Source organism: Electrona antarctica, assembly GCF_951216825.1.
Source record: "Electrona antarctica genome assembly, chromosome: 19".
NCBI classification, from domain to species: Eukaryota; Metazoa; Chordata; class Actinopteri; order Myctophiformes; family Myctophidae; genus Electrona; species Electrona antarctica.
Genome location: NC_136800.1, coordinates 11,013,806 through 11,039,784, shown reverse-complemented (window position 1 = coordinate 11,039,784; position 25,979 = coordinate 11,013,806). Strand labels below are relative to the sequence as shown.

General features: G+C 41.5%; 2 protein-coding genes across 6 annotated transcripts in view; both read left to right on the top strand.

Annotated features, from left to right (window-relative positions):
• The window catches only part of LOC306943948 (histone-lysine N-methyltransferase 2C-like), a 99,691-nt gene extending 97,168 nt beyond the window's left edge, over window positions 1-2,523 (top strand). For all 4 annotated transcript variants that reach the window (XM_079530506.1, XM_079530507.1, XM_079530508.1 and 1 more), the window contains 4 exons: window positions 28-144; window positions 225-298; window positions 469-577; window positions 667-2,523. In XM_079530506.1, coding sequence (XP_079386632.1) covers window positions 28-144; window positions 225-298; window positions 469-577; window positions 667-759 — 393 coding nt within the window. In that variant the 3' untranslated portion in view covers window positions 760-2,523. The remainder of the gene's footprint in view (window positions 1-27; window positions 145-224; window positions 299-468; window positions 578-666) is intronic.
• A 2,583-nt stretch (window positions 2,524-5,106) lies between these two features.
• Window positions 5,107-25,979, top strand: part of LOC306912505 (5'-AMP-activated protein kinase subunit gamma-1-like) — a 30,384-nt gene continuing 9,511 nt past the window's right edge. Inside the window, exons 1-4 of one of the 2 annotated variants that reach the window (XM_079488777.1) lie at window positions 5,107-5,387; window positions 6,860-6,931; window positions 9,465-9,726; window positions 23,413-23,651. In XM_079488777.1, the coding sequence (XP_079344903.1) occupies window positions 5,298-5,387; window positions 6,860-6,931; window positions 9,465-9,726; window positions 23,413-23,651 (663 nt within the window). In that variant the 5' untranslated portion in view covers window positions 5,107-5,297. Of the gene's footprint in view, window positions 5,388-6,859; window positions 6,932-9,464; window positions 9,727-13,862; window positions 14,518-23,412; window positions 23,652-25,979 lie in introns of those variants that run through there. The other variant, XM_079488778.1, reaches the window with a different exon arrangement.

The following is a 25,979-nucleotide window of genomic DNA, read 5'->3' as shown; positions in this document are numbered from 1 at the left end:
CTAACTAAATGTGTTGTTTGTTCACAGGGCCTGGGGCTGTTTTCTGCTAAGGACATTGAAAAACAAACCATGATGATCGAGTACAATGGAACTATCCTCCGCAATGAGGTTGCCATCAGTAAAGAAAAGCTCTATAGATCTCAGGTATGTTATCCTTTTTTTAATATATATATTAGTCTTTAGTTAAAAATTCTGCTTATTAATATTTATTCACTCCCTTACAGAATCGAGGTGTGTTCATGTTTCGGATTGACAGCGAACATGTCGTTGATGCCACTCGAACAGGGGGGCTAGCAAGGTAGTGTAGGATTTCAATTGTTACTCTTATTTGTGTTTGACAGTAGACATTGTGAATAATCTCAGGCTATAACCTGACAGCATCTCAATGATATGTATAATAATTATGAGTCTGAATCATAATGAATGAAGTGTAATCATGCCATGTCCTGATGTGGTTCTGTTACAAAGGTATATCAACCACTCTTGTGCCCCAAACTGTGTCGCTGAGGTGGTGACGTTCGAAAGGGGTTACAAAATCATCATCAGTTGCAATCGCAGGATTGAGAAAGGAGAGGAGGTGGGTTGCTTGTCCATCAATCAAAATATTTACTTGTTCTGTACACGGGTTACATTCATGCTCACGTTGCCTTTTGCCCTGTTTTGCAGCTGTGCTTTGACTACCAGTTTGACACTGTGGACGGTCAGCACAAGATGGCCTGCCACTGTGGAGCTCCTGAATGCAGAAAGTGGATCAACTGAGCAAAACGAAAACATCAGAAAAAAACCACAAATGCATTCTTGCCATACTGTGTGGATGCCCTGATCTCTGTACAGAGATGAGCGTTTCACACTTTTAAGTCATTATATGAATGAGCAGAAGGCCTGATCCCTTAGACAGGTGAATGAAATCCCATGTTGGCTAGTTGAGAGAGAGAGAGGGATGGGTGGAGGAATAGATAATAATACGCAGGGCAGTAGCAGGATGTGACTTGTGCCATATGTGAGAGGCTCTGTATTATTGGATGTCCTCTGTCTGTCTATATGTATCCGTGTGTTGTTGGGTATACATAAGGCGCAAAATCCACCAGCGAATGATGGGAGAGAGCACTGTGCAGTGTGCGGCCTTATTGCTTACTAAGGGCAGGCCCTTTTGTTTCATGCCGTCAATGTATACCGTATGACTCAATGTAGACATCACTGAATGGGGAATGTACAGCAATGAATACCGCGAAGGGAATATTAACTTGCACTAAAAAAGAAACAAACACACACAAAAAAAAAACTTTTAAGATACTTGATTCCATGAGTCAGTTTTATCATAGGTTTCTGTCATGTGATTTGTGTGGAATTCGAGAGGACGTTTTGTATTTATTACTGAGTGAATGAATTTTATTCTCAAAATGATGAGACAGTTAAAGAAGGCTAGACTGCTATTGTTTTTGAAGATTGAAGACATGCTGTTACTTTTGTACAAAATGTACATACAGAAAATTATAGGAATAACCGACCAAATACTACCTTAACCTTCGTGATGTTTGGGTGTTTTAAATTGTTTTTGTTTTTTTTGTTCTGTTGTTGAAATTTATTTAAGATGGACATTATGATTTGAGTTTGAGAGTATATATTATGATTATTCTGTACAGAATTTGTAAAATAACCACAATAATTCACAAAGTATTTTTGTTGTATGAAAAGTAAGGTATTGTAGCGTAGTGTTTTGTGACTTACACGTACTTTGACCACTCAAAAAGAAATATTTTTGTTGACTAACGTGGTAACGAGTTATCGGTTACAGAATCAAACGAACTCTTCAGATGGTAGGAGATTACTCTGATCTGTTTTGCTGTTAATCAGGTTTGATTTAAAGAACTGTGAATTAGGTTTTAAGCCACCCAAAACTGCTTTTAACTTTTTAACACCAGTAGGCATAGGAACCACCACCATGTTTCCCATTCGTTTATGTTTGTGTTTGTTTTTACATTGGGGGGGGAAATAATAAAATGACAAATAGGTGCAAACGTCTAATGATTTGCCAGTTAGACGAAACTAATGTGCAAGAAGAATCATGTGGGAATTTGGAACAGTAGGTGGTGCTACCTTTTTAGATGGAGAATGGCATTGTACTTTATCAAACATCTTTCATATACTGACACTTCACAAGTCACATGCTTAGAAATGGAAGAGTTTTGCGTGCACAATTTCAAGTTGACTGTAAAATTTTGGAGACAGTCTTAGAACTTGTAATGTATATGGCATGTATTTTTTTAACTTTCTGAAGACTCAATTGTATATATTTTCTCAATGAATGGTTGTAACAAAATTGTTTCTTGGATATTTTTCTTCTCTTGTATGATAGTACATCATCCTGCCAGTGTGTTTGTGCTACATTTTTCTTGGTCCTGTAAAGTAGTCTGAAATGTTTTTTTGAAAAATGCCTTTTGAAGTGTACAGAGTAATATGAGGTTTGGAGTTTGTGGAATTGAATTTAGAAACATTTACAAAAATAAACTATTTTACATCTTATGCTGTGCAAAACATTCTTCATTTCAAGTTTCTTATAGTTAAATATAAGTAATTTCTCCAAAGCTTCATTTATTCATCCTGTCTAGAACTTGCCTTGTGAAGTAAAGAAAGGTTTGTATGCATGCATTGCTTTAAGGTTAAATTATCTTGTGGAGCCCATTTCCTGAATTGTATCAATTAAAATATACTGGCATAGAGCTTACATTCAAACTGTGCCAAAGATTAACTTATGCTTTAGATGGTTGGATGTGATGCTGTTTTTATAACACAATATATAATCCATGATTTATAGGCTTTGGGTCCGAAAATGTGAAATATCAGCATCTCTACTCTGCAATCGCTACCAACTGGAGACACCTACTGGACAAACCACAGTTATCCACCACAGTTCAGTTAAGGTTATGGTATTTTCCTTTTTTTCCCCCTTCATTATAAAAAAGTGGCATGCTAAACACACAACTTTTGTATAACTTCTAAAGCAGTTATAAATATTTCCTTGTGACCACATTTCTACAAATATTCATTACAACCCATTTTGTTCAGGAATTTGGCTTACAGTGTAAGGACATGCACATGTATTACAGTTATTGAGACTTACCTGATAATGCTATTTAATACAATCCTATATAGTACATGATGGAAGTTGCACATATAGGCCTACCTGTACGGTTATTACTGGAACCTATAGACAGTAATGTAATATTTCCCAAATGTTAATAAATAAACAGGAAAGGATTAATGACCATTACTATGCTAGAGTGTGCCACTGCATGTCATCACCATCTTGCTTGTGCAAGATGGGATTGTAGGCCTATAGGCCAACCAGTCCAGGGAACTTTGCTCAACACACATGATGGCATCTTGGATAGCATCAGTTCTTTTCTTCTTCTTTTTTTTCATGTTTTTTTTTAAAGGAACATTGTCAGACGGGGTAGTTTATTGACATGACCCCAGCACCATGTGGCTCCTCCAGTCCAGTCAGTGAAGAGGATATCTGCTGGATTCTGCACAAACTGAGTGGCCATGGCATGAGTTGTGTGGCGACAATCAGATGTGAAGACCACAACATTCTCACCCCAACTGTAGATAGTCCCAAACTGCAGGACTTCAGTGATATACAGGTAACATGAAATTGTAACATTAATTTATTTTGTATTTTTGTAATAAATAATTTATAAATGATATATATATATATATAATCCCGATCCCTTTTTGAGGGAAGTGCTTTGGTAAGGTCGCGAATACAAGCTGGATGGATGGAGTTCTTCTCTGGTTTGCTTATCATATCTTGCCTACTACCAGCACCTCCTCCACTTGGAGGTGAGGAAGTATCAACATATGGAATGTCAGAACAGGTCAGCTCCATATGGAGATCTAAGGGTTTAAGTTTTGAGGTCAGATGTAGAGTTGCTGGCCGGCTCCATATATGCAGATATAGGTGATGATCCAGTCTTCTCCATGTATGGCTATCCAGGGTTTAATGAGGTCAGTGTCGTGATGGAGCATGTCATGAGGCGTGATGGACTGATGGCCATATATGGTGGTGTGACGTGTCACGAGGTGTGATGTCACGAGGCGTAATGGACTGACAACCATATACTGTAAATATGGAGGCGTGACCTGACTGACGGACGGACAGGTTTTGCAGGTTTTCATGGTAATCTGCGACATATGGTCGCAACTAAAGCTTATACTAGTCTGTATTATTTTAAAAAAATTACTTGAAGCTATATATATATGTGTGTGTGTGTGTGTGTGTGTGTGTGTGTGTGTGTGTGTGTGTGTGTGTGTGTGTGTGTGTGTGTGTGTGTGTGTGTGTGTGTGTGTGTGTGTGTGTGTGTGTGTGTGTGTGAGTGAGACTAAAGAATACTTATACTGTACATAGGCCTGTGTGTAATTCGACAAATTAGTTGAAACACTTACTATAGGTTTTTTGAGCGGTGCAACCACACCAAGGAACAGCAATGTCCGTCCTAACTCCTAACCTATGTGACTATGTTTAGAGTACCAGTAGGGGCAAAAGTGGCGCTGTTGTGCCAGAAACAGAGAGAGAGAGATAGTGTTGCACTGTTGCCTGCTAATTACAGAGAGAGAGAGAGACAGAGGCAGGGGGAGAGGGGAGTTGCACCACTCAGTTCACACGGGTGTGATTTTTTTTAAGTCTCATGGCTTCGAGAGGAAAATGAAGGAAGGTCTACTACTATCATATCAAAACTTAATCTAGGGAAACAAATCACAACTAAAATATAATTATTTGCCCACCCAGATAGGGAGTCAGAAGAGTTATCATACCCAGATGTACCAAATCCGATATGTGAGAGTTACCATTGGGTCTTGGCCCAAGCAGGACAAACATAGTAATAGCGTTATAGCGACATCTATAGGTGCTGTTACGAGTAGCATTAGTTGTTACCTTACCTTGTTGTTACCGCGTGTGTGTGTGTGTGTGTGTGTGTGTGTGTGTGTGTGTGTGTGTGTGTGTGTGTGTGTGTGTGTGTGTGCGCGCGCGCGCGCGACTGCGTGTGTGTGTGTGTGTGTATATGCTCGCGCGCGTGTGCGTGCGTGTGTGTATGATGTTTCATGGGTGTTTGCTGACGGTGGCCAAGCCTACTTCCTGGTGGATCAGCAGAGGAAACTGAATCAGAGGTGCTGCTACGGGACTTGGATTGTAAACCTCGATCATCATCATAACAGTAACATCGCTCTTTCTTGCGCAAAGCGCGTTTTATTTGTCGCTCGTTTTGTAGAAAACTGGACCATCATCCAGGAAGAAAATGGGAAGTACGGTGATGGAGTCCGAGTCCAGTAAGGACAGCTCAAAGAAAATGCCGAAGAAAAAGAGAAGTCTGCGGATAAACATGCCCGTGAGTTGGTGAAGTGTTTGACTTATAATTGTCATAGATCGCACGCATGGTTTGAGTAGTATTATGTGTGATTGTGTGTGTTATTGTAGATTGCAGGAGGAGGGCGTGCAACTTTCAAGCTTATTTTTATTCCTCCACACATGTTCTTCACACGCAGAAGCGTGCAAGAGTGACAGCTCCGTCTTTCAGATAATGTCGTTTGCATTGATTGAAATTGTGATTTGACATTATAATGATTATGATGATGGCCTACTAGTATTAATTATAATAATGACAATAAGAAAATGAATTTACTGTATGTGTACTCTAAGTCATATTGACTGTAGATAACCCCTGCTTTAAATAGATTGGCATTGGTGCTTTAATATGGCCCGTGCGTGCAGGCAGTGTCCATGATGCCCTTGCCCTATAACATTGATGTCCATAAAACTTTATGGATTCTTTTATTTACATTTAACACCACACTACTTTTCCCCACTAGTGGGAATTAATTCATTGTCTCTTGTTCTTCGTTGCAACAAGACGTGGAAAACTTGAACCATATAAGCTTAAACATGTAAATGGAGGAAGAAATGTAACATTGTTTAGAAATGTCGGTGGAAAACTGGAAAAGTATAGTCAGAAACACATTTGGCAGGAAAACAGGGCTCCAAACCAAAAAAACTATGAGTCATCATCATTCATTCTGTGTAGTGGTTCTGGTTCTAGGGGGAGACTGCAAATTTCATTAGTCTGGCTTCTCTTACATTAACCTTGGCCTTGACTGTCCCGTCCACAAATCATCCGTTACATAATGCATGTATTTGAGGCTATGTACTTGTTGTGCCATGTGCCCTCATGCTGCATTGAATCTACAAATCATCCCTTGAGCTACAAGAGTACCTACTTAAATGTTCAGTCTTCACTGCAGATGTTTGTTACATTCATGTACGTAACGTAGCTTTAGCTCATAGGCATGTATTTATGGATTGCATCCAAGAACAACCCAAAAAAAATGGCACAGACAGATCTACGGCCTACAGTACAGCCCCACTGCACTGTCTGTGTTTCTGTTACTCTGTGTAGGTGGAATGAATAACCTGTTTGGTATGAGGAAGGTAAGGCAAGGTCGTGTGCTGCCGCATCTTCTTTGGACATGCTTCAGGTGTGGTTCGACATGTTTCTCTTCTTTCAAACACTGGAAACCTTGAGCAGGCTGGGTTGCCTTTCACCCAAATCAGCAAAATGGTGGGGCTGCCAGGCAGGCTGGCGAGCACACTTTTTCCTTTTAGATTTCACTCAAACTCGCTTCTCAGCTGGGATCCAGTTGGGGATTAATCCTGTCATTACATGCCTCTTCGTTAGATTTAAGCCCCTGCATATACATGTGTGTAGAATATACAGTACGTATATGCTCACCATCATGAATATGTTTGCCAGCTTGCTCAAATAAAAAATATTTTAAACTACTCCTAATCCTCTTCTATGTTCAGGACTTCAGTGCATTTACGTCCCCACAAGTGGACAGTCAGACCAGTGGTTCAACCAAAGATGGCACTCAGAAGGTAAAGTATGTTTCAGGTCAATTAATATATATAAATAAAATAAAAAAATATATTTTTTTCTTTTTATATATTATTATATATTATTTTTTCAATATTTGGGTGAGTTATACTTCTTCCATTACATAATACACTATACACTCTAGTGTCTCTGATTTGAAAACATTTTATTGGTTCATATATGGTGTTCAGCAAGTGACATAACAGACATGTTTTGTCTTCACGACCAACCCTGAAGACTGAAGAGCAGTCGGCAGCGTTCTGCCTCCCTCTGTGTGCCTGGCACTTGGTCGGATCATGTACAGGAAATTGATCCATGCAAGGGCAGCGAAAACAGCATCCTCTTTCTACTACTGTCTCTAATCTAATCTGACTTGGTGGCAAATGTCATAAATGAAGACAAAGTTTTGTCTACAATAGAAATATTTACAGTATTTCAAGGTTGATAGTACATAGAAAAAGTGCTGTGCATTGTCATGTGTCTCACTTGCCTTGACACGCTCTTGCACAATAGGAGGGAGAGGGAAGGACGAGTGTGTTGTTGGCAAATAGAGGAGATGGGCGTGTGCACTCACTCCCACACATTTGCCATTGGATTGGTTCAAAAGAAATGTCTGCATGGAGTTGTGCAGGCCTTAAGCAAATACTCCCCTATAATTATTCAAATATTTTTATTGAATTTTCAACAACTATACAAATAAACACAGACGAACTCTACAAAAAAATCAAAGACCAGTACTCAACATACACAAATAAAATGAAATGTCAAAAACTGTAGAATAGATAGAGAGAAAGAGAATCAACTATAACTGGGATAAAAGGGGGAAAAAGAGGGGAGCCATAGAAAATACCTCAAAATAGGACAGAAACGGTTGCCAGAATTTAACATAATTATTTCTGGGTGGAGCCCCTGATTGTATACATGTAGGTATTTAAGTTCAAGCAAATACTACCCTGAGCCATTTGCAGAGGAGTCTAGACTCTAGATGAAAACATTTACTGTACCTCATTTTGGCTTGAGGACTGTTTGTTTTTCGTATTGTTTTCTTAGAGAGCAGTAATAGTTGTCTTTGCCTCCCATGTCACTATGTAGCTTTATCTCCTGTTTTGTACATATTGCTGATTATACAGGCTCATGTCCACATATTCTGTTATCAAAACACTCCAAGTACATTTTACTGTGTTTTCTGTAAATGCTATTTCTGTATATGGTGGATCACTGTATGCTGTGTTCCTTCGCTGTTTACTCTCGCATTACCTTCACACACAGTTAAAATGTTGGCGCTGTACAGTAGGTATTAGTCACTAGTTGGAGGAAGCTCATGTTGTCTCTAGCGAGATAGATTGGCTGTCCTTGCTATCATGTTTTGTTTTGGTTGCTGTGCATGGAACGAGTGGGAGGTTCTGAGTATTTTTATGTGATACCGAGGAAGGTCAAGATCGTAAACATGATCTGCGTCACAATGTTGTATATTTTGCTGCTATTATTTAATTAGAAAAGTGCTGATTCATTGTCCCCGATCCCTTCTATTTATCATGCATATGATAAGGGAGTCCTGTGCTGTGGTTATTAACCTCTATCTGAGATTAGGCCATTCTGTATGCCCTTGAATCAAAATGCATTATTTATTGTCTCCACCAGGCCGAAGGCATGGGGAGAGAGTATGTTTTGCACTCCTCCGTGTGTGTGTGTGTGTGTTCCAGTCGTTCCAGAACGACCTGTTATAGCGCCACCAGGAGGAAAAAACTTTTTTTGCTGTGACTCCTCCAGATATCTCGATAGTCATGTGTTCAAGACGGATCTGTCCGATATTTCATATTCCATCCTAATTGGCTAACATTGGCTTTCAAAGTTTGCAGGATTGGCTTGTTGTAACAAAAAGCCTCAAATCATGAACGCAGCATGCCATTTATGTGAAATCTTTCACAGACTTTCCTACTAGGCTGAGGAATATATCCCACACTTTTCACATTGGCCTATTATAGCGCCACCAGGAGGCCACAACTTGACCTGGCCTGGTGGAGACGTGACCCGAGGGGCACTTTATCTAGTTATACATGCTACACTCTGTGCTGTAGACATAGATACAGCTGAAATGATGGAGATATTTCTATGCAGGTTTGTGTCTTCTGTTTAACGGCAACCACAAGATTCTGAACATCGTCAATTTGCCCTGTAGCAGGCAGCTGTGCATGTGATACTCATTTTGTAGTGCTGTTGTTGTTTGCATGAGGTCTCGTGAACTAATGCGATGAGTCTTTCTAAACATGGTTTCATATCTCATTAAAGGAGAAGTGACCGCAGAGAACATGCAGTTATTGCTGCCCAATCAATCATTTAAAGATAAACCTCTGTGATTGATGATAATTCAGTGTAGGTTTTATGCTTGAATATTCCCTATATTTACCAGCTTCTGTATTCACCCTCTCTGTCTCATAGTACAACACTATAGGAACACTTTGGCTTTGTATTTGAACCATTTACACTTTACAGGATTGCAATGAAATTAAACTGCCTCTTTCTTCTCTCTCTCAGGGAGAGCCCTGTGTTCGTTCCAGCAGCCCCACCAAAGCAGTTTTCACGAGGAGTCCTGCCAGCACAAGCATGCCATCTTGTCCCATGTCTGCCCCAGTGCAATCCAAGACCAGTCCAGGCTCACCCAAAAGCATCTTCCCGTATCCCTCCCAGCAGAACTCCCCACCCAAGTCCCCCCGCCGGCTAAGTTTCAGTGGTATCTTCCGCAATTCATCAGGCTCAACGCCGGCTAGCATCAAGCTCTTTTCTAGAGCCCGGAAAGGTAAGCACCTATTATTACACACACTGTTGATAATGTCTTGCACTCTGAAAATGTTGACATTCATGTGAAACTAAGGAGTAGACGGATCACAATTGCATTTTAAAAATGTCAACAAAAATAAGGAAGACAACACTATGCTCAATGCATAAAGAAATTAGAAAAGTCAGTCATCAGCCATTCTCATTAGCACTGTGTACATTTCCTATGAGCTAGTCATTGTTTGATGGTAGAACAAAAAACCTTTTTAGGACCGAAGTGAGGCAACAAACTACAGTATTTAATGTGGTAACCAAAGCAACAAGAAATCTATTCATTTGGGGGTGTTCCTTTTCCCAACAATGTGACTTGACATGTTCTTGGATGCATTTTTGCAGGTTAGTCTCATGTCTCTCTCTCTCTCTCTCCCTCTCTCTCCCTCCATCATATTTACTTACTTACTTACTTACTTACTTTATTTATTTACTTTATTTTTTGCACCTGCAGCAAAACTATAACAAAGCACAATTCTCGATCAGACACAGTCAACAAAAATGCTACCCCCGAGTGTCACACAGGAAACAACATTCAATCTGTGTAGTCAGATGACCAGATACTACATTATTGCAGGATTGTCTTAACTACTTGTCATGTGTTGTTACTACTAAATAGGCTGAAATAGGCTGAAACACTTTGTACCTACTTCCTGTAGGTAGAACAAACATAGTTAGTTTAATCAATCAATCAACTTTATTTGTTCAGACTCAGGGTCCAATAAAAACAGACAACATAAAACACTACATACAGAGAAGAAACACACCTAACCCATAAAAACATCAAGTTTACAATAAACATTCATACCAGTGCTTCCAAAAAGCAGACCTAGGGCTACTGAAGCTGGGGTTACATAATACATATAGCAGCATAACAAGTAAGACGAGCGAACGCAGCTCGTAAATTGCAATGACAACAATTGGAATAATTTACGTACTTTTTTAAGGTTCTTTTTAAGTTCTCTCTTTTTTTTAATTTTATTTTTTAAGTGTTTTTTTAAGATTCTTTTTTAGTGTGTGTATGTATGTGTGCGTGCATGTTTTTTTTTAAATTAAGTTTTGTGTGTGTGTGTGTGTGTGTGTGTGTGTGGTGTGTTTTTTGTGTGTGATACAGCTGCGCCCTCTGGTGGCGGGCGGGTGGTGTTACAGCGTGACACACAGACAGACGCACACACACACACACACAGACACGTTCTGCTAGGTCTCATAGTTAGTGCTCACTGTGTTCGCAATTATACAGTTTTGAGACTCATTGAGCCGACACATACATTTGTACATTAAGTTTCTCAGTAAGGCATGAAAAGTGTATACTCCCACACTACAGAATAACTCTCTTGCACTGCTCCACCTTGGTTTTCTCAACAATATATAGTTTAGTTCAGCATTTGTGGATTTGGGTCGTGTACTGCAAAGTTACTTGCCCTGGCCGACTAGAAGCACTGATCCTGCTATAACAGCTTTTCACAACAGCTTAGTAAAATTATGACCCAGAGATATCATAATGAGAATGTGCAGCGTGCACAACTGTGAAGAAAATGGGAGAGAAAGTAAGCCCTCTTAATGAAAAGGTATTTAGCAGGAATAATGTTCTGTGTTATGGCAAAGAGCAAACTAATTTCTATAATAGCTCTTATGCACTCTATAATCATGGGCCTAATACACTTGCATGGAAACACTACAGCAGGAAGGAGATTGAGACACCTAAAAGGTTAGTCATATTCCTTGGCTCACACACACACACACACACACACACACACACACACACACACACACACACACACACACACACACACATTCTTCTCTGCTTCCTCGCAGAGGGTCAGCTTGGCAGCAATTGGTGGAACACTGTGCCAGGTCCAGTCCACAAAAGTGGGCTGGGCATGCTTTTGTTTCCTCTGGAAATGGTTATTGATGGTAACCATGCTAAAATGCACCAAAACACATTCACTGACACATTATCTACATTCAGGGCGGACGTACAGTAGAATTAGCCTGGCTAATAAGCCAGACTCAAATCACACTGTCGTGTGGTATTTGAGTCTGGAGATGCTGTGTATGGATCTTGTTTCCCGGGGGGCGGGTTCAAACATTTTCTCTTTGACGTAATTGGTCAGAGCTACTGTCAGTCAAAGGTCTCAAGCATTGAACGTCACTGTACCAAAGCCCGCCCATATTGCATACCGTGTCCCGATTGGCCACACCAGTTCTCTGGTGTAGGAAATGGGCGTACAATTGAGCCTCTCCAGACCGTAATCCGCCGGCAGGCTATTTTTTTTGATTCGGCTGATTCGGTCTGGCGTATTAGCCAGGCTACAGTAGAATACGCACATCGACAGGCTGGGTGCTGGGCTAAAGATACTTCAGTAGATGATGAATGGAGCCCGCACACCACATACATCTACATTCACCCAATTACCCAGGATTCCACTGGAATATAGGCTGATTTTTAGGATCAGAGGGAATGGCTGACATAAGTAAAGTATTGCATCATACGTTGTGTTGTGGTTAAGGATACAGACATTTCTGTTGTTTCTGTATCACATCTTTGAATGCTATGAGCTTCAATTGTTTTTGTAGGCCTCCCACTTTCACCACCAGGGTGTGCTAATTACCATGTTGATGCTGATGGATCTCACATGCACTTGCAGTTCAAACAAATCTAATAATATATACAAACTGACATCACTGTTGATCAAAAGGACCTCTAAATCATTATTTTAGGTGTATATATTATTATTATTATTATTATTAAGTTACATTGACTTTTAAAGGCATGAGGGCAAAATGTACACATACTGTTATCTGTATATGCAAATATGATCAGATTGATTGATTGATGTATATGATGTATCCTATTTACTGCTATGCTAAATATGCATTTACCACACATTGCCTGACTCTGGATATTGTCAGTCTCTCACTGCTGTAGACATCTGCAGCTCTTTCATGGCCTTATCTGGAAGTGACCAGACATACAAACTCTTCACGCAGACTCACTCGCTCCTTTCTTATCCTCTCTCTCTCTTATCCTCTCTCTCTCTCTCTCTCTCTCTCTCGCTCTCTTTTTCCGTGTTTCTCTGTTGCCACTGTATGTTGTCAGTAAATAAAAGAACTGGGCAGCTTTGATTTCCCCAGCTCAAAGAAAACAATCCTTAAAAGGGCAGAATCATGTGCAAAGTACTAATGCAGGTTGAGCATTTGCTTTTATGTACATCATAAATGTAAGTATGTTTTATTCCAACCTAAAAACACTTTGTAGTGTCTGAATGCACCCCAGCTTAGTTGCACACAGAATTTGCATCTTCAGCGCTACAGAATTATGCAAATACATTTTACTAGGAAAACATTTGGACGGGGTGTTGGACACCTCACTGGCATCCTGACTGAGTACAGTAGTTGCATAACATGTCCGGTGAGGCCAGCACTGGACATGGAGTCGATACTGCAACCTCTAAGTGGGTGATCTGTTGAGAAGGGGTATTGGTATTGAATAATGGAAGCCTTGGGATCAGCTGACAGGATCTGGGATGCCCCCCCTGCTGCCAGCCAAGGTGGCCTGCTCTCAGCGTTATTAAAGGTCAGGCTCTCAAAGTCACAACATGGAGATGGTTGACTCTTAAAACTGCCGTACAGAGAAACGGCTCGTCGCAGAACACCACCATGTCCGCGTCTGTTTGTAATTCATCGGACTGTTCTGCCAGAGCACTCTAGACTCGTTCGTGCTTTTGGAGATTTGGATCTTAGAGAGATTTAGGATTTATGATCCTGAGTGCGGGTCACTTGCTGTGTTACTCTTTTGTGAAGACAAAATGAGACAGATGTGCCCTGTGCTGATTTTGCTCCGTCAGAGGAGGGGAGGGCAGCATGGGGGCGCTGGACATGGCAGAGCCAATCGTTGGCCATCTGTCACAGGCTGGCCTCCTTTTACAGGCTGCCGACACGCTTGCTATATTAAAGAGACGCCGCCCACAGCTGCACCTGACAATTTACAGCACTGACGCCACTACAGTGCGAGCAACGCTCTTGTGGGGGGGGGCAGTGGGTGGGAGGGAGGGAGGTTCTATCATGGTGTTATTTGCATCACTGGAGAGAGGGACCTTTCACAGAGGACGTGTAGAATTTCCAGCTTCCATGCCTCCCCGTAGCCTTCTCAATCGAGCTGCGTATGAGCTGCTACAGACATCGCACACTGCATGGTCCTCCTTGGCTCTGTAGGACTTTGGATAAGTAAACTTGGACTGCATTTTGTGACGCACTGTAATTTATCATTGTCTGTTCCTAACTAGGATTACCGGCTTGAAGAAAGACGTTATCTGAATCAATGACCCTCTTCATGGAAGATTGTTCAGATTGTTTTAGCTGCTAAAGACCTACTGTATATGAAGCCAGAAGAAAACGTCAGACCGTCTTCTCTGTCCGTTGACTGAAGAGGACCGACGCCCGACAGGACCAGCTCTGTCCACAAACCCCAAAAGATTGCAATCTGTGCTCACCTTGGTTAGGATACAGCTGTCAGCTAAGTTTCCTTGATTCGCCTTGTTGTGTAAACTTGGGACAGATGGAATAACTCTCGTTTGACTCTCTGTTTTGGGCCATCACTGAGCCCCTGTTGTGACCCCGGACGGTCATGGTCAAATTAAGTTTTGAATCTGCAAGCCGCTACTTTCCATGAAGAGGTTTGGCAGCCTGAGGAGGAGCAAGAAGCGCAAGGAGCAAGATGGACTTGGAGCGAGACGTCAGTCTGAAACCTCTTGTCTGACGGGTAATGTCCTGCGCTCTTCACATGATCCCTGTGTGCAAAATCTGGAGTGTTCATTTAACTCCGACACTCTGAAGTTAGTTATATTAACATCCTGGATTTTACTGTGTTGCTTATTATCCACAGTAAAACTGTCCTCTGGCTATTGCACAAGGTCCATGTGACTACATCCAGTGACCTATTTTCACATCATTCAGATCTCTACAGTACACGACCATACAAACTCCCATAATATTCATTATGCGCCTTTAGCACATCTAGTTACATGCAGCGAGGCTTTCTGAGGACACCTTCTGTTCGTGGATGGTCTGGGCATATTGAGATAATGGGCACAGATTGATTTAATGTAGTATTCATTAGTGCAAGACACAGATTTTAAAATTGAGCCTCACTGTGTGTTGGGACATTGTAGAAAGTGCAGATGTATCACCTACTGACCACCCTCTTCCCTGGTAATCTGGTGAAGAAAGGAAGCAGGTAAAACTATAAGCAGCGTATATACAGTATTTGAGGGCGCTGAGGAATGTGACACCTGGTTTATACTTAGTTGCGTGCCAGTGTCTTGCACCGGAAATAGACGATCTACAAGCTCACAGCGTGTCGCAGCGCGGTGTGTTGTTTGAGCTTGTAGATCGGCTAACCAAATATAAATCGGGCTTTACCAGTGGCCTGAGGTTCTCATAGTTCGGGTACTGGGCACTTTGTTGAACTGTCTCTTGTTTCACAAACGCATGCAATGCATTCACATACTGTGCATTTAAAGGACACGGGCCAAATTGGAAGAGCTCTGAGAAGCATTAGCTGTGGCCACTGGCCAGAGGTAGTAGATCTATGACACATACAGTACAGCTCAGTGCTACATGCAGTCTATTTAATTAATGCTGTAGTTTTATTATGGAATATATCAGCAAAAGATTTATACTGTATACATCTATAGATTTATACTGTATACATCTATATGTATTCAATTAAGTATTACTAGATGTGCCAGTCTGCACGGATCAAGTGTTAATCCATTGTCATTGTTCCTGGCCCACATCACTCAGTCCCTTTGGAATAGCTGCTCTATTTTGAAAACGTCAAACTTCATTAAAATAGACAGCACACATCTGACCCTCATCAGGGCAACTCAGACATAACACATAACTCTACAGCAGTGGTCCTCAAACGTGTGTGTGAATGGGTGAATGTAATGCACTTTTAGTAAAGATGCTATATAAATGCACCATATACTCTTCCTGGCGTCCACAATATTTAAAAGCAAAACATTTTAACCGTAGAAATCCATTTAAAGATCCCCCCCCCCCCCCCCCCCCTGTCACCATCCAACCCACCCCCTTCTCCCACCCACTACACCATATAACCTTTCACAGAAAAAAAAAATCAATCAAATTCAGAGTTAACACCCTTAATGTGACACCAATCAACTACTCGACTCAAAGCGTGAACCATGACCTTCACAGTTCCTGATTCAGACCCTGGCTCACTTCCAGTGAGTGAGTGAGGGGCCAGAGTGCTGTCACAGTGATGTACGGCCATGTGGTGCAGTATGTGGTGTTCATCATAAAGACATGTGACATAGTGACATAGGCATAGTGTTGTATTTTATTCATTTGATGACACCTTCAGCTTGGCCGACCAGTCCTTGAACCCTAATCGCCAAGATTACTCCATGACAGTTCCAGGCGTGGTGTTTATAGGGGCTCTGTGATACATACAGTATGAGTATCAAGAAAGAACACAAATGGTCTTATGTTACAGTACAGGCCAAGGAGAACACTGTGTGCCCATCTAGAAAGACGTATATACTGCATAAGGAGTCACTACATTATTATTTTCTTTGAGATTATTCTATTCATAACGAACCGGCCAGATGTATGGAGAACCGGGATGACTAGAAGCGACGATGGACGATGGTCTGAGGAGGACCTAGTCCTAGAGAGAAAGATTCTATTCATTACTTTTGCGATTAATTGAATCATCCCAAGTCTTTTATCATATATTTCTTAATTTTTTAAATATCAATAAACTTGACTTATTTTATTAATCAGCTAAATTGATTAGTCTGATTAACCACTTAAGCTTTTTTTAATACTATGTCGTACGACGGTGTCATACAAAAATACCAAGCTCACTCACAATGGGTTGCATCACTTCGCGTTGTGAGCTTCTAGATTTAATACATTAAATCAATTATTTCAAATTCACCCTTATACTGTATGTTAGCAGAGACGGGCAAAATACATCAAAATGTATTACAAAATACTTGCCCCTAAAATATATTTAAAAAAAAAAATTACCAGTTTGTCTTGTAAAGCTGGTCTAGAAAAAGGGGAGTGCCCGTGGTGACACCGCTTATTTTCCCATCGTCCACTATTGCTCTTCCATGCTCTGGAGGGGCAGTTTTTGAAAGAAAGGGAAGAAGGGGGTAAACTGTTCTGTGGTAACATAGAAGAGAAAAGGATGGATTGACAGTTGTGTCTGTCAATGTTGACATCTCGGCGCATGTAGGTGATATGTAGACCTAGGCCACAGACCCCCATGTTATCATCCCCATCATTCAGGTATACGGTCAGGCCCAAGCTTGGCTCAGGGAGGACGACGCCCCTGCCATGCAGAGTCCAAGGCACTTTGGGTAATAACATCATATCCTGTGTTTGTAAAACTGGCCACAGACCCCCGTTTTATATTTTTTTATCTCTAGGACCCCAATCTACACTGTACAATCCTGTGTTAATTAAACTCTGAGAGTGTACAAATTGAACCAAAGGGCCTCCCAACTTCAACGTCACTTCACAGGTTCACAGGTGTAAAAGGGTTACTTTTTTGTCCAAGCTCCCATAATTTCTAGTTTTCAGGAAAGGGAATAGAAATGGAAAGGAGGAACAAGAGAACGGGTCAGGTATACTGTATTTACAAGTAGGTCAGATATATATAATTTACGTATGAGGCAGTTATAATAGCAGCTGAATAAAATATTGTTGCTGTCGAGTGGAAACTAAAATATGGCTCTTTTGTTCAAGTATTTTATAACTTTAGTTTTTTTTTAAATAAAAATCTACAAGCTTGTAGATGGACTATTTTCACTACTTCAATATGGCACTCTTGTATAATGAAGTAAGGCCTTAATAAGAAATCTGTAAATTGAAGTATGAAGATACAAGGTTTCTGAGCAGATACAGTATATACACAAGGTGCAGCAATATAATAGTAAAAGAACATATACCTTAGACATAGACCAGTAGGCTCATGTGCAGGTGAGACACAATGTAGCAGCATATATCATTATCAGGCATGTCATTGTAAACATAATGATGGCGGTTTGAATACAGCAGCAGCAGAGCACCTCTAAAGTCTATACTATACAGAAATCAAACATCAACATTTATATAGCACATTTCACACAAACTGAAATTGACCAAAGTGCTTTACAGTAGAAAAAGTAAACATGGTAAAATTACATCAAGCAAATTAATTAACCCATTTTGGACTGAGGTCGATTAAAAAAAAGGCTTCTAAACATTTTTCTGAAAAAACCCTTGTTTCAACCTTTTTCATGTCAAGGACCCCCAGAATTATCTCTATTGGGCCACGGACCCCCATCTCAAAATATGTAGTTCGTGGGACCCCCCAGAACCCAATATTTTAGTTAAAAATGTTCGCTCTGAAATATATATTCAAATATTTGCGCCACATTTTCACGACTTTTCAAAAATATTTTTATATTTTGCAATAGCTAAAGTATAACATAATGCTTGAAACACCAAATGGGGTTCCCGCCCAAAATGGCTTAGAAAAGAAAAACGGATCAGACACATAGGATGTACTGTATACAAGGAAGAGACATAAACAACAAGAATACGTAACCAATTAAAATCAGATGGCATTAAAAGACAGAGAGAAAAGGTGAGTTTTAAGAAGAAAGTGTGGCGGGCTACTGTATGTTGTCAGGGCCACCTGGCGGGCTCGGCACATCATTCTGTTGCTAGCCAGGAGATAACGGTTCAGGAATCTGGTGGTATGCACTATGCATCTCCTGATACAAAGGTAGAACAGATTGTGGCTGGGGTGGTGAGTGTCCTTAACGATTCACTGAGCCTTGATTACACACTGCTTCTCACATCATTCCTGGAGGGAGGGAAGCTAGCTCACCTCCCACGATGCACTGGGCCATCTGCACCGCTCTCTCTCTCTCTCTCTGTAGGGCTTTCCGTTTGAGGCCGTTGCAGTTCCCATACCGTGGAAGCCCTTCAAGGACCCCCGAGGGTCCCCCCAGACCCCACATTGAGAACCAGTGGTATAGATTAATTTTAAAACTACATTTTAATTTAATTCTGAAAAGTGAAATAAAAATGATAAATACTCAAAGGTTATTGAAATGTGTATTCCAAATACATTTAAGTCCTGTCCTTTATGAAATAAAGAAATTATACCTAGTTTCTAGGAAGACGCTTTCTCTTCACAGGAAGTCAATTAAGCAATATTACGCGAGAGGGTGTGCTTTAGCGTCATTGCGCGCCTGGGTTGCAGCAGGAACGAGCAGATAGGCGAGTTCCGTAGGCAGCGCAGACGTGCCGTTTAATGATTAAAGCACAACGCTCAAGTGTAATATTTCAATTATACAACAGTTACCCTTTTTTTTTAAATCACACCCGTTAGGGGCGCTCTTATCATCATACATCATCATACATTACATTACATCATCACATTCCGTGCTCAGCCAATCAAATCATCACAAATGTCATTCCAGCCAATCACTTTTGCCGTCTTCACTTTTCTGCCCTCACTTTTATCTTCAATATGTACTTTGCTCAGCCAATCAAATCATCGCTATGGGGTGATCAGCCACTCATCAGCTAATGTTTGTGTTCACACAGACCTGGAAAGCTGAGCATAGGAGGGGCTAGTGCCCCTCAAAAAACAACTCAATTTGCTAAAGAACTTTTTTAATGACAGATGTAGCTACCACGACCGGAAATGTCACTAGGTAGCCTAGCAACCCTCTGGGAGAGCAGCAAGACACAGCACAGCCGATTTGTACGTTTTAAATAGCGGTTCCATCATGCTCGTTCGAAGCATTTCAACTAAATCGGATTGCTTCATTGAAATGAGCCGTTGTATAATATTGGATAGTAGCCTAGGAAATGGCATTGATATAAATAAGTTGTTACTAATTGGGGTCATGGCATGTCGTGCTGCTCATTGCTGCAAAGCCACAAACACCTATAAACACACACTTAGTGCTGGCCAGCGATGTCTACCCTGGAGGATATGTGGTGGCTATTGCTCTGACGTCAACCAGCGAGGATCACGTTGCTCTCAGAGTCATTACAGCCCCCACGTGGCTGACAACACCCTTGGCCCTGATGTTCCTCAGGGGAGTACCCAATCGTCACACGGCAGCACAACCTATGCTCTAGATAGAATCTACATCAGTTAGGCGGCCAACGGGAAATTGGAAACGAGGGGGAAATTAAAGAACATTGAATTCAAATTCATGAATACTATTGCGCCAGTATACCGCTTTCAACCACCTGGCATCCTCACTTTGGGCATGTCATTGTCAAATTATTTTCCAAGATTCTCAAAAATAGCAGTGCTACAAGCTCAAAACGCATCATGATGCAATGCATTGTCGGCTTGTAGATGAACAATAGATGTTCCTTAGCCATAGGCTGTAATTATTTTGAGGTCCTTGGCATGAATTGCCGCTCTAGACTAGCTCTGCTTGTTTGGGTTTGAACCACATATGCCAGTGTTACACAGGAGAGACACTAATCATTATTCAGGGGTGCCCTTTATACTTGCCTTGCACAGATATTCAATGCATCTGCTCAACCTATGTACATTGGTATGTTGTTGGACAGGCTTTCAATGCTCTGCCTTAATACTGTCATACAGAGTGTTGCATTTCACTATGTACAGTATATACGGTATGCACTAGATATCTGATTACCACTCATGAAGCAAGTTGATTATATGGGTATATTGAAGATGCATCCATTTCCTGTTACCCTGCAATTTCTAGCCTGCCCCATTTTGCCCCCACCAAGCTGAGGAGGGCCAGGGTGGGGTGGGTGGAGGTTATCTACTGTGGAATGTGCCACAACAGCGTGGCTAAAATAAGAAGGCAACACGGCAGAAGCAAAGCAGGCCAAAGAGGGCTGGTATGAGCCAGCTAAATGTCAAGAGATAGTGGAGACTCGAGAGTCGCGAACAAGCTTCCACGATGTGAGACAAATCACTGTTCACAATCACATTAGTCCTCCTTTATGAAAATGCTGTCTGTAGCTGAAACTACAGACTCCATTGTAACAGTCATTTCAAAGAACAATAGAATTTAGAGAGATTGATTGAATACTGTATTAATCAAAAGTGTAAACAGCAGAGGTACAGTCAGACATTTAGGCTAAAAGCATAACACAAACAAGTCCTGGGGACTTGTTTCCATTGTGGTCGTATGTATTCAATCAACATAGCATAAAAATAACACAATTATACATATCAACAACATACAAACACACTGTACAAAGGAGCAAAAAGACAATATGTCTGCAGTACTGAATGACACTTAATTCCTTTCTATTGGAAACTGTGCTTATCTTCCCTTTCAGTCTCCTGATATATGGTTTTGAAAGACGCCAGTGATCCACATTTTTTAAGGGATTGTTTCAAGGGGGCACACATTAGTCTGACGTGCATTAGTTCCGACATCCCGTTAGTCAGACTATGTGGCCGGTTAAGACTCACCCCGTGGCTTCCGTGTGTGGTTATGCTTAGGGTTAGGATTTGGCAGTGGCGTGCACAGACATTTAGAGGGGCAGGTGCTCAAGTGAAAAAAGGGCACCTTGTGCAGCGCGTGGAACCGGCCGGTTGCCTTAATAGTGTGAGATTTATAGATTTTGGGGCCTAAATAATATATTGGAAGCTTTTTCTTTTATCAATAATTGATCAATGTCACCATGGTCCACATACTGTACAGTGTACACTGTATACAAAAAAAAGTTTTTTTTCTTTTTTTCAAAAGGGCACATTGCCAAAAGGGCAGGGGGTGCTCTAGCACCCCCTAGTGTATGTGCACGCCACTGGGATTTGGGATAGGGTTAGTAATGGGTTGGACTAATGAGCAGTCGGAACAATGACAGGTTACTGAGGTGCAAGCATAGTCAAAGTGGGATTGAATGAGGGCTCCGGTAAGAGCACTTTTGTTGACAAAAATCTTTTGATGCCATTTTTTCACCTGTCAGTTTGTTGTCAAGAATACAAGCCAAATAGGTAACGTAGAGATTACTAAAATGTCAACTTTACCCTTGAAGTCATTTGCATTTGCATATGGGAATGTTTGGACCCAAAAAGAATGGATTCTGTTTTACCAAGGTGTAAAACAAAAAAGTGAAAAGAGATCATCGTAAATATGATGTTTTCCATGGCTTCTGACACAACAGCAGGGACAAATTATGGTAACTGCTACTGCACATTTTTAGATTAAAGTTAGGCCTAATAACTCAAGGTCCACTGCACACAAGGATCAAATGAGGCCCGCTTTGGGCACAGCCAGTGAACTGTCTAGACTTATACTTAGTATTACTGTACTAATGTGTGACTTATTAGGAAACTAAGTGTGTTGGCCCAATGGAGGATTTTAAATATTATGGTTTAGAATTCTGGAACATGCAGACGAGTTAAGTGTTGGTTATACCATTACGAATTCACGAGCTTCTTTTATGACCATATTCATGTGACCAAACCAACCAAATGTAACATTTAGTGATGATGTTGTTTAATTTTTTCTGCCATACTTGCATGAATTTGCTTTCCTTAAACAAGTGATTCTCAAATTTTAATTTCAAAGATTTGATATGCATTAGGAACCTATTTGATTTTGTTTTGTTTTTGTTTTGTTTTGTTTTTGTTTTTCTCTGCACTATAAAATCATCAGTGTTATTTAACTCTGGGAGTGTACAAATGGAACTAAATGGACCCATAGTGATCCATATGGCTCCATTTATGCGCTTTTGGAGTTACAGACCCATCAGGGTCCATTTGGTAACTATCAACCCCTGACAGTCCCCAGACTACATGTTGAACCAGTGACCACTACCTTACAGTGTTCCCGTAGGCACACTGCACTCATAACAGTACAAACAGTATTGTTTGGAGCAGCTCAGACAATTCAAGCCTTTTATTTAGGTGCTAATGTAAAAATAAATGACTTAAGGCATGAATTGTCCGAGCTTCTCCAGCGTCTTCTCCTTCTGCAACTGTTGTCCCCTGTTCCTGTGATGTACCGGACTAGCCGTTTCAGGCTTGAGCCTGAGGCACGCGCGGAGTAGACTCCCTTTGCTCAAATAGCATTGTTTGCTCAAATAGCATTGTTTGCTCAAATAGCATTGTTTTTTTGAAACACATGCAGATCAGTATCTCTCACAGACTGATATGGGGGTCGGGAGTATCTCATGTCACCCTGCGTAACGCCATGACGTTCATGCTTAGGGGCATGTGAGGGCTGTCATGTGTCTGACGCCCTCAACCTGACACTGCCAGAGCCTGCACGAGGTCCTGTTTCATAGACAGCTGTTCACTAGACCTGCTTGGTTTTAATACACCAATAATTGCCTGTTGTTCGCAGACTGGAGGGGCATAGATGCAGATCATGCGCAAGAGAGGAAAATAATGTTTTGTGTACTGTGTACACAATACACAGTAAAAGTTTTTCCAAACGAGCCAATTTCAGTTACCTTTCACAGTACACTGATTTAGTTCAGTTGAACATAATGAGTCGCACCAGTTTGAAGGCTAATGCAGAAGTCAAAAGCTGCAAGTTGACCATCTGATGTTAAGAGAAGAGAAGAACGCGCTAACTTTTGCAACTCATCCTTGATCTTCATCTTTCCACAGCCTCTGGACTCACCTCTACTCCCACCACGCCCACCCAGGCCCCCAGCACCCCTCTGTTCTCCCTGGAGGCCCAGCAGAGTGCACCTGCTCTCGAACGCCTGGATTCTTCTCGCTCCCGTTCTCGCTCGCTCTCGTCTCCCCCTGACACAGGACAGCAACTCAGCCTCCCCTCTGCCAAACCCCCTATTCCCTCCTCCACCAGCCCTCGCCCTGTCCCAGCCAACACTACCTCACAACATGTGAGTCATATGCTGTACTCTCATCTTTTTAACTGCTTTTTACTGGTTTATTTGCCTGTGGTCTCCGAGGCTAATGGTTTATCAAATTACACAGGCAGTGCAACTGTTGAAATGGCTATTATTAATCCAAGATGTCATGTGCTACTTTATTCTGAATAATTACTCACAATAATGTGAATTTTGGGGAAACCAAAGACTGGATGTGGCTATAATTCTTTTGATTTGAGATCGGATGCTTTTCCAATTGTGTGTCAACAAGAGCGTATTCACAACATCTGTCTGTCTAAAGTTTAGACTCTAAACAGTGTGTGAAAAAATATTGTTTCTGCATTGCCCTCAATAGAATTAGTGGTTACAAATGAGTGGTCTTGCTGAATCAGCCCTAGATCTAGGTTGCATTTTATTTGGCTTTGAAACTTCTTCATCAGCAATGATATTGTTTAGAATGCTTCTTTGTGCAGCTGGGGAGCTGTTGTTTAGAATGCATCTCTGTGCAGCTGGGGAGCTGTTGTTTAGAATGCATCTCTGTGCAGCTGGGGAGCTGTTGTTTAGAATGCATCTCTGTGCAGCTGGGGAGCTGTTGTTTAGAATGCATCTCTGTGCAGCTGGGGAGCTGTTGTTTAGAATGCATCTCTGTGCAGCTGGGGAGCTGTGTGATACTTAGCCATGGTTCACATGACGCTCGTACTTCACAAGCGTCATGGCTTAACTTCCGCCTGTTTTACGCGATCGCTACATTTACATTGTAAAGGTGTACATAAACATTCAGATTTCAAATATACAGTACTCACCACATGGGCCACGGGTGTTAGAAATATACTGGGACAGCGATTACCATTGCTGCATCCCGCGTTGTTTAATAAAAGGCATTTTTATCCGAGCTGGGTTTTTTTTGCCATTGGCTTTCAACTACGTGCCCCTGTCTGTTGAGAGGAGTGTGGCACACTGTGTTCGATATAGGCACACTTACCGCACTGCCAATACAGACTAATAGGCGCTCCCAGTGTGCAACTGTGAATTTTCCAAACGAACCCCGTTTGAGAAAAGTACCCGGGGTGCTCGGATAAAAAATATTTTTATTAAACAATGCGGGATGCAGCAATGCTAATCACTGTCCCAGCAAATTCCTAACACCCAGCCTCAGGGCCGGTCCTGACCAATCTGGCGCCCTAAGCAGCATTTTTCGAGCCCTGGGGGGACACTGGGCAGACGAAGCAGGCGCTCGAAGCGGCTGCTTCGTCGGCCTGTAGGAAGAACCGGGCCTGCTAACACCCGTGGCACACGTGGCGAGGACTTTATATTTGAAATCTGATTGTTTATGTACACGTTTTCTGTGTAAATGTAGCGATCGCGTATGAACTGGCTTCAGTTGCGTCATGACTGTCATGATTATGACAGTCATGTTTCAGGGCTATGTGATACTATATGTGTGCTGTCCAAGCAATTACTGTGCGATGTACTGTGGTGACGTGTGGTCTCATGAAGAATGATTGCGTCAACTCTGGTCTCAGACTGCTCACTTTGAGCAATAGTGGCCTGAAAGGGCAAATCAATATTTCATCACCAACCTCGTCTTTTTGTTGATACTTACACTCAAGGCTGTGTATGGGAGTCATGCGTCTTCTCTCTCTCTCTCTCTCTCTCTCTCTCTCTCTCTCTCTCTCTCTCTCTCTCTCTCTCTCTCTTCTCTCTCTCTCTCTCTCTCTCTCAATCTCTCTCTCTCTCTCTCTCTCTCAATCTCTCTCTCTCTCTCTCTCTCTCTCTCTCTCTCTCGCTCTTTTCCCTCTTCATAGAAGGATGTTCTCTAAAACCCTCCCTGTACGCCCCACCATAAATACAGGTCTCACTCGATAAACTGCTATAATTTTAAATCCAATCCAGTGGATTAATTAAATTACCCTTTCTTGGGGAAAGCTATGTACGTGTGCATGTTGGGGGTGTTCCCTGTGACAGCAGGGCAGGATGTATCCCAACTGTGATGCAGCAAAGAAAGATTTATGAAGGTGCAGTACTTTTGGCTGGAGAAGCGCTGTGTCACCATTGTGACTCATGGTAACAATGGGGAATCCCAGAGGAGGCCTATAAGACGTTATATACTTTATGTATACTGTGGGTTCATGAAATAAAGGCCAGGCACACAAAAAAGGTTTCAACATGAATGCTGGTTTTGTATGCGAACAAGAAACGACTCAAGATGACTCGGCATGTTTTTTTTTGTTTAGCTTTTTTTGTTGTTTTGTGCTCAGGCCTACTTCTTTTGTATAATAAACTAGGGGCAAATGAGATGGGTGTTTGTTGTTTAAGCTGAACAGTCTTCTACGTCACTTT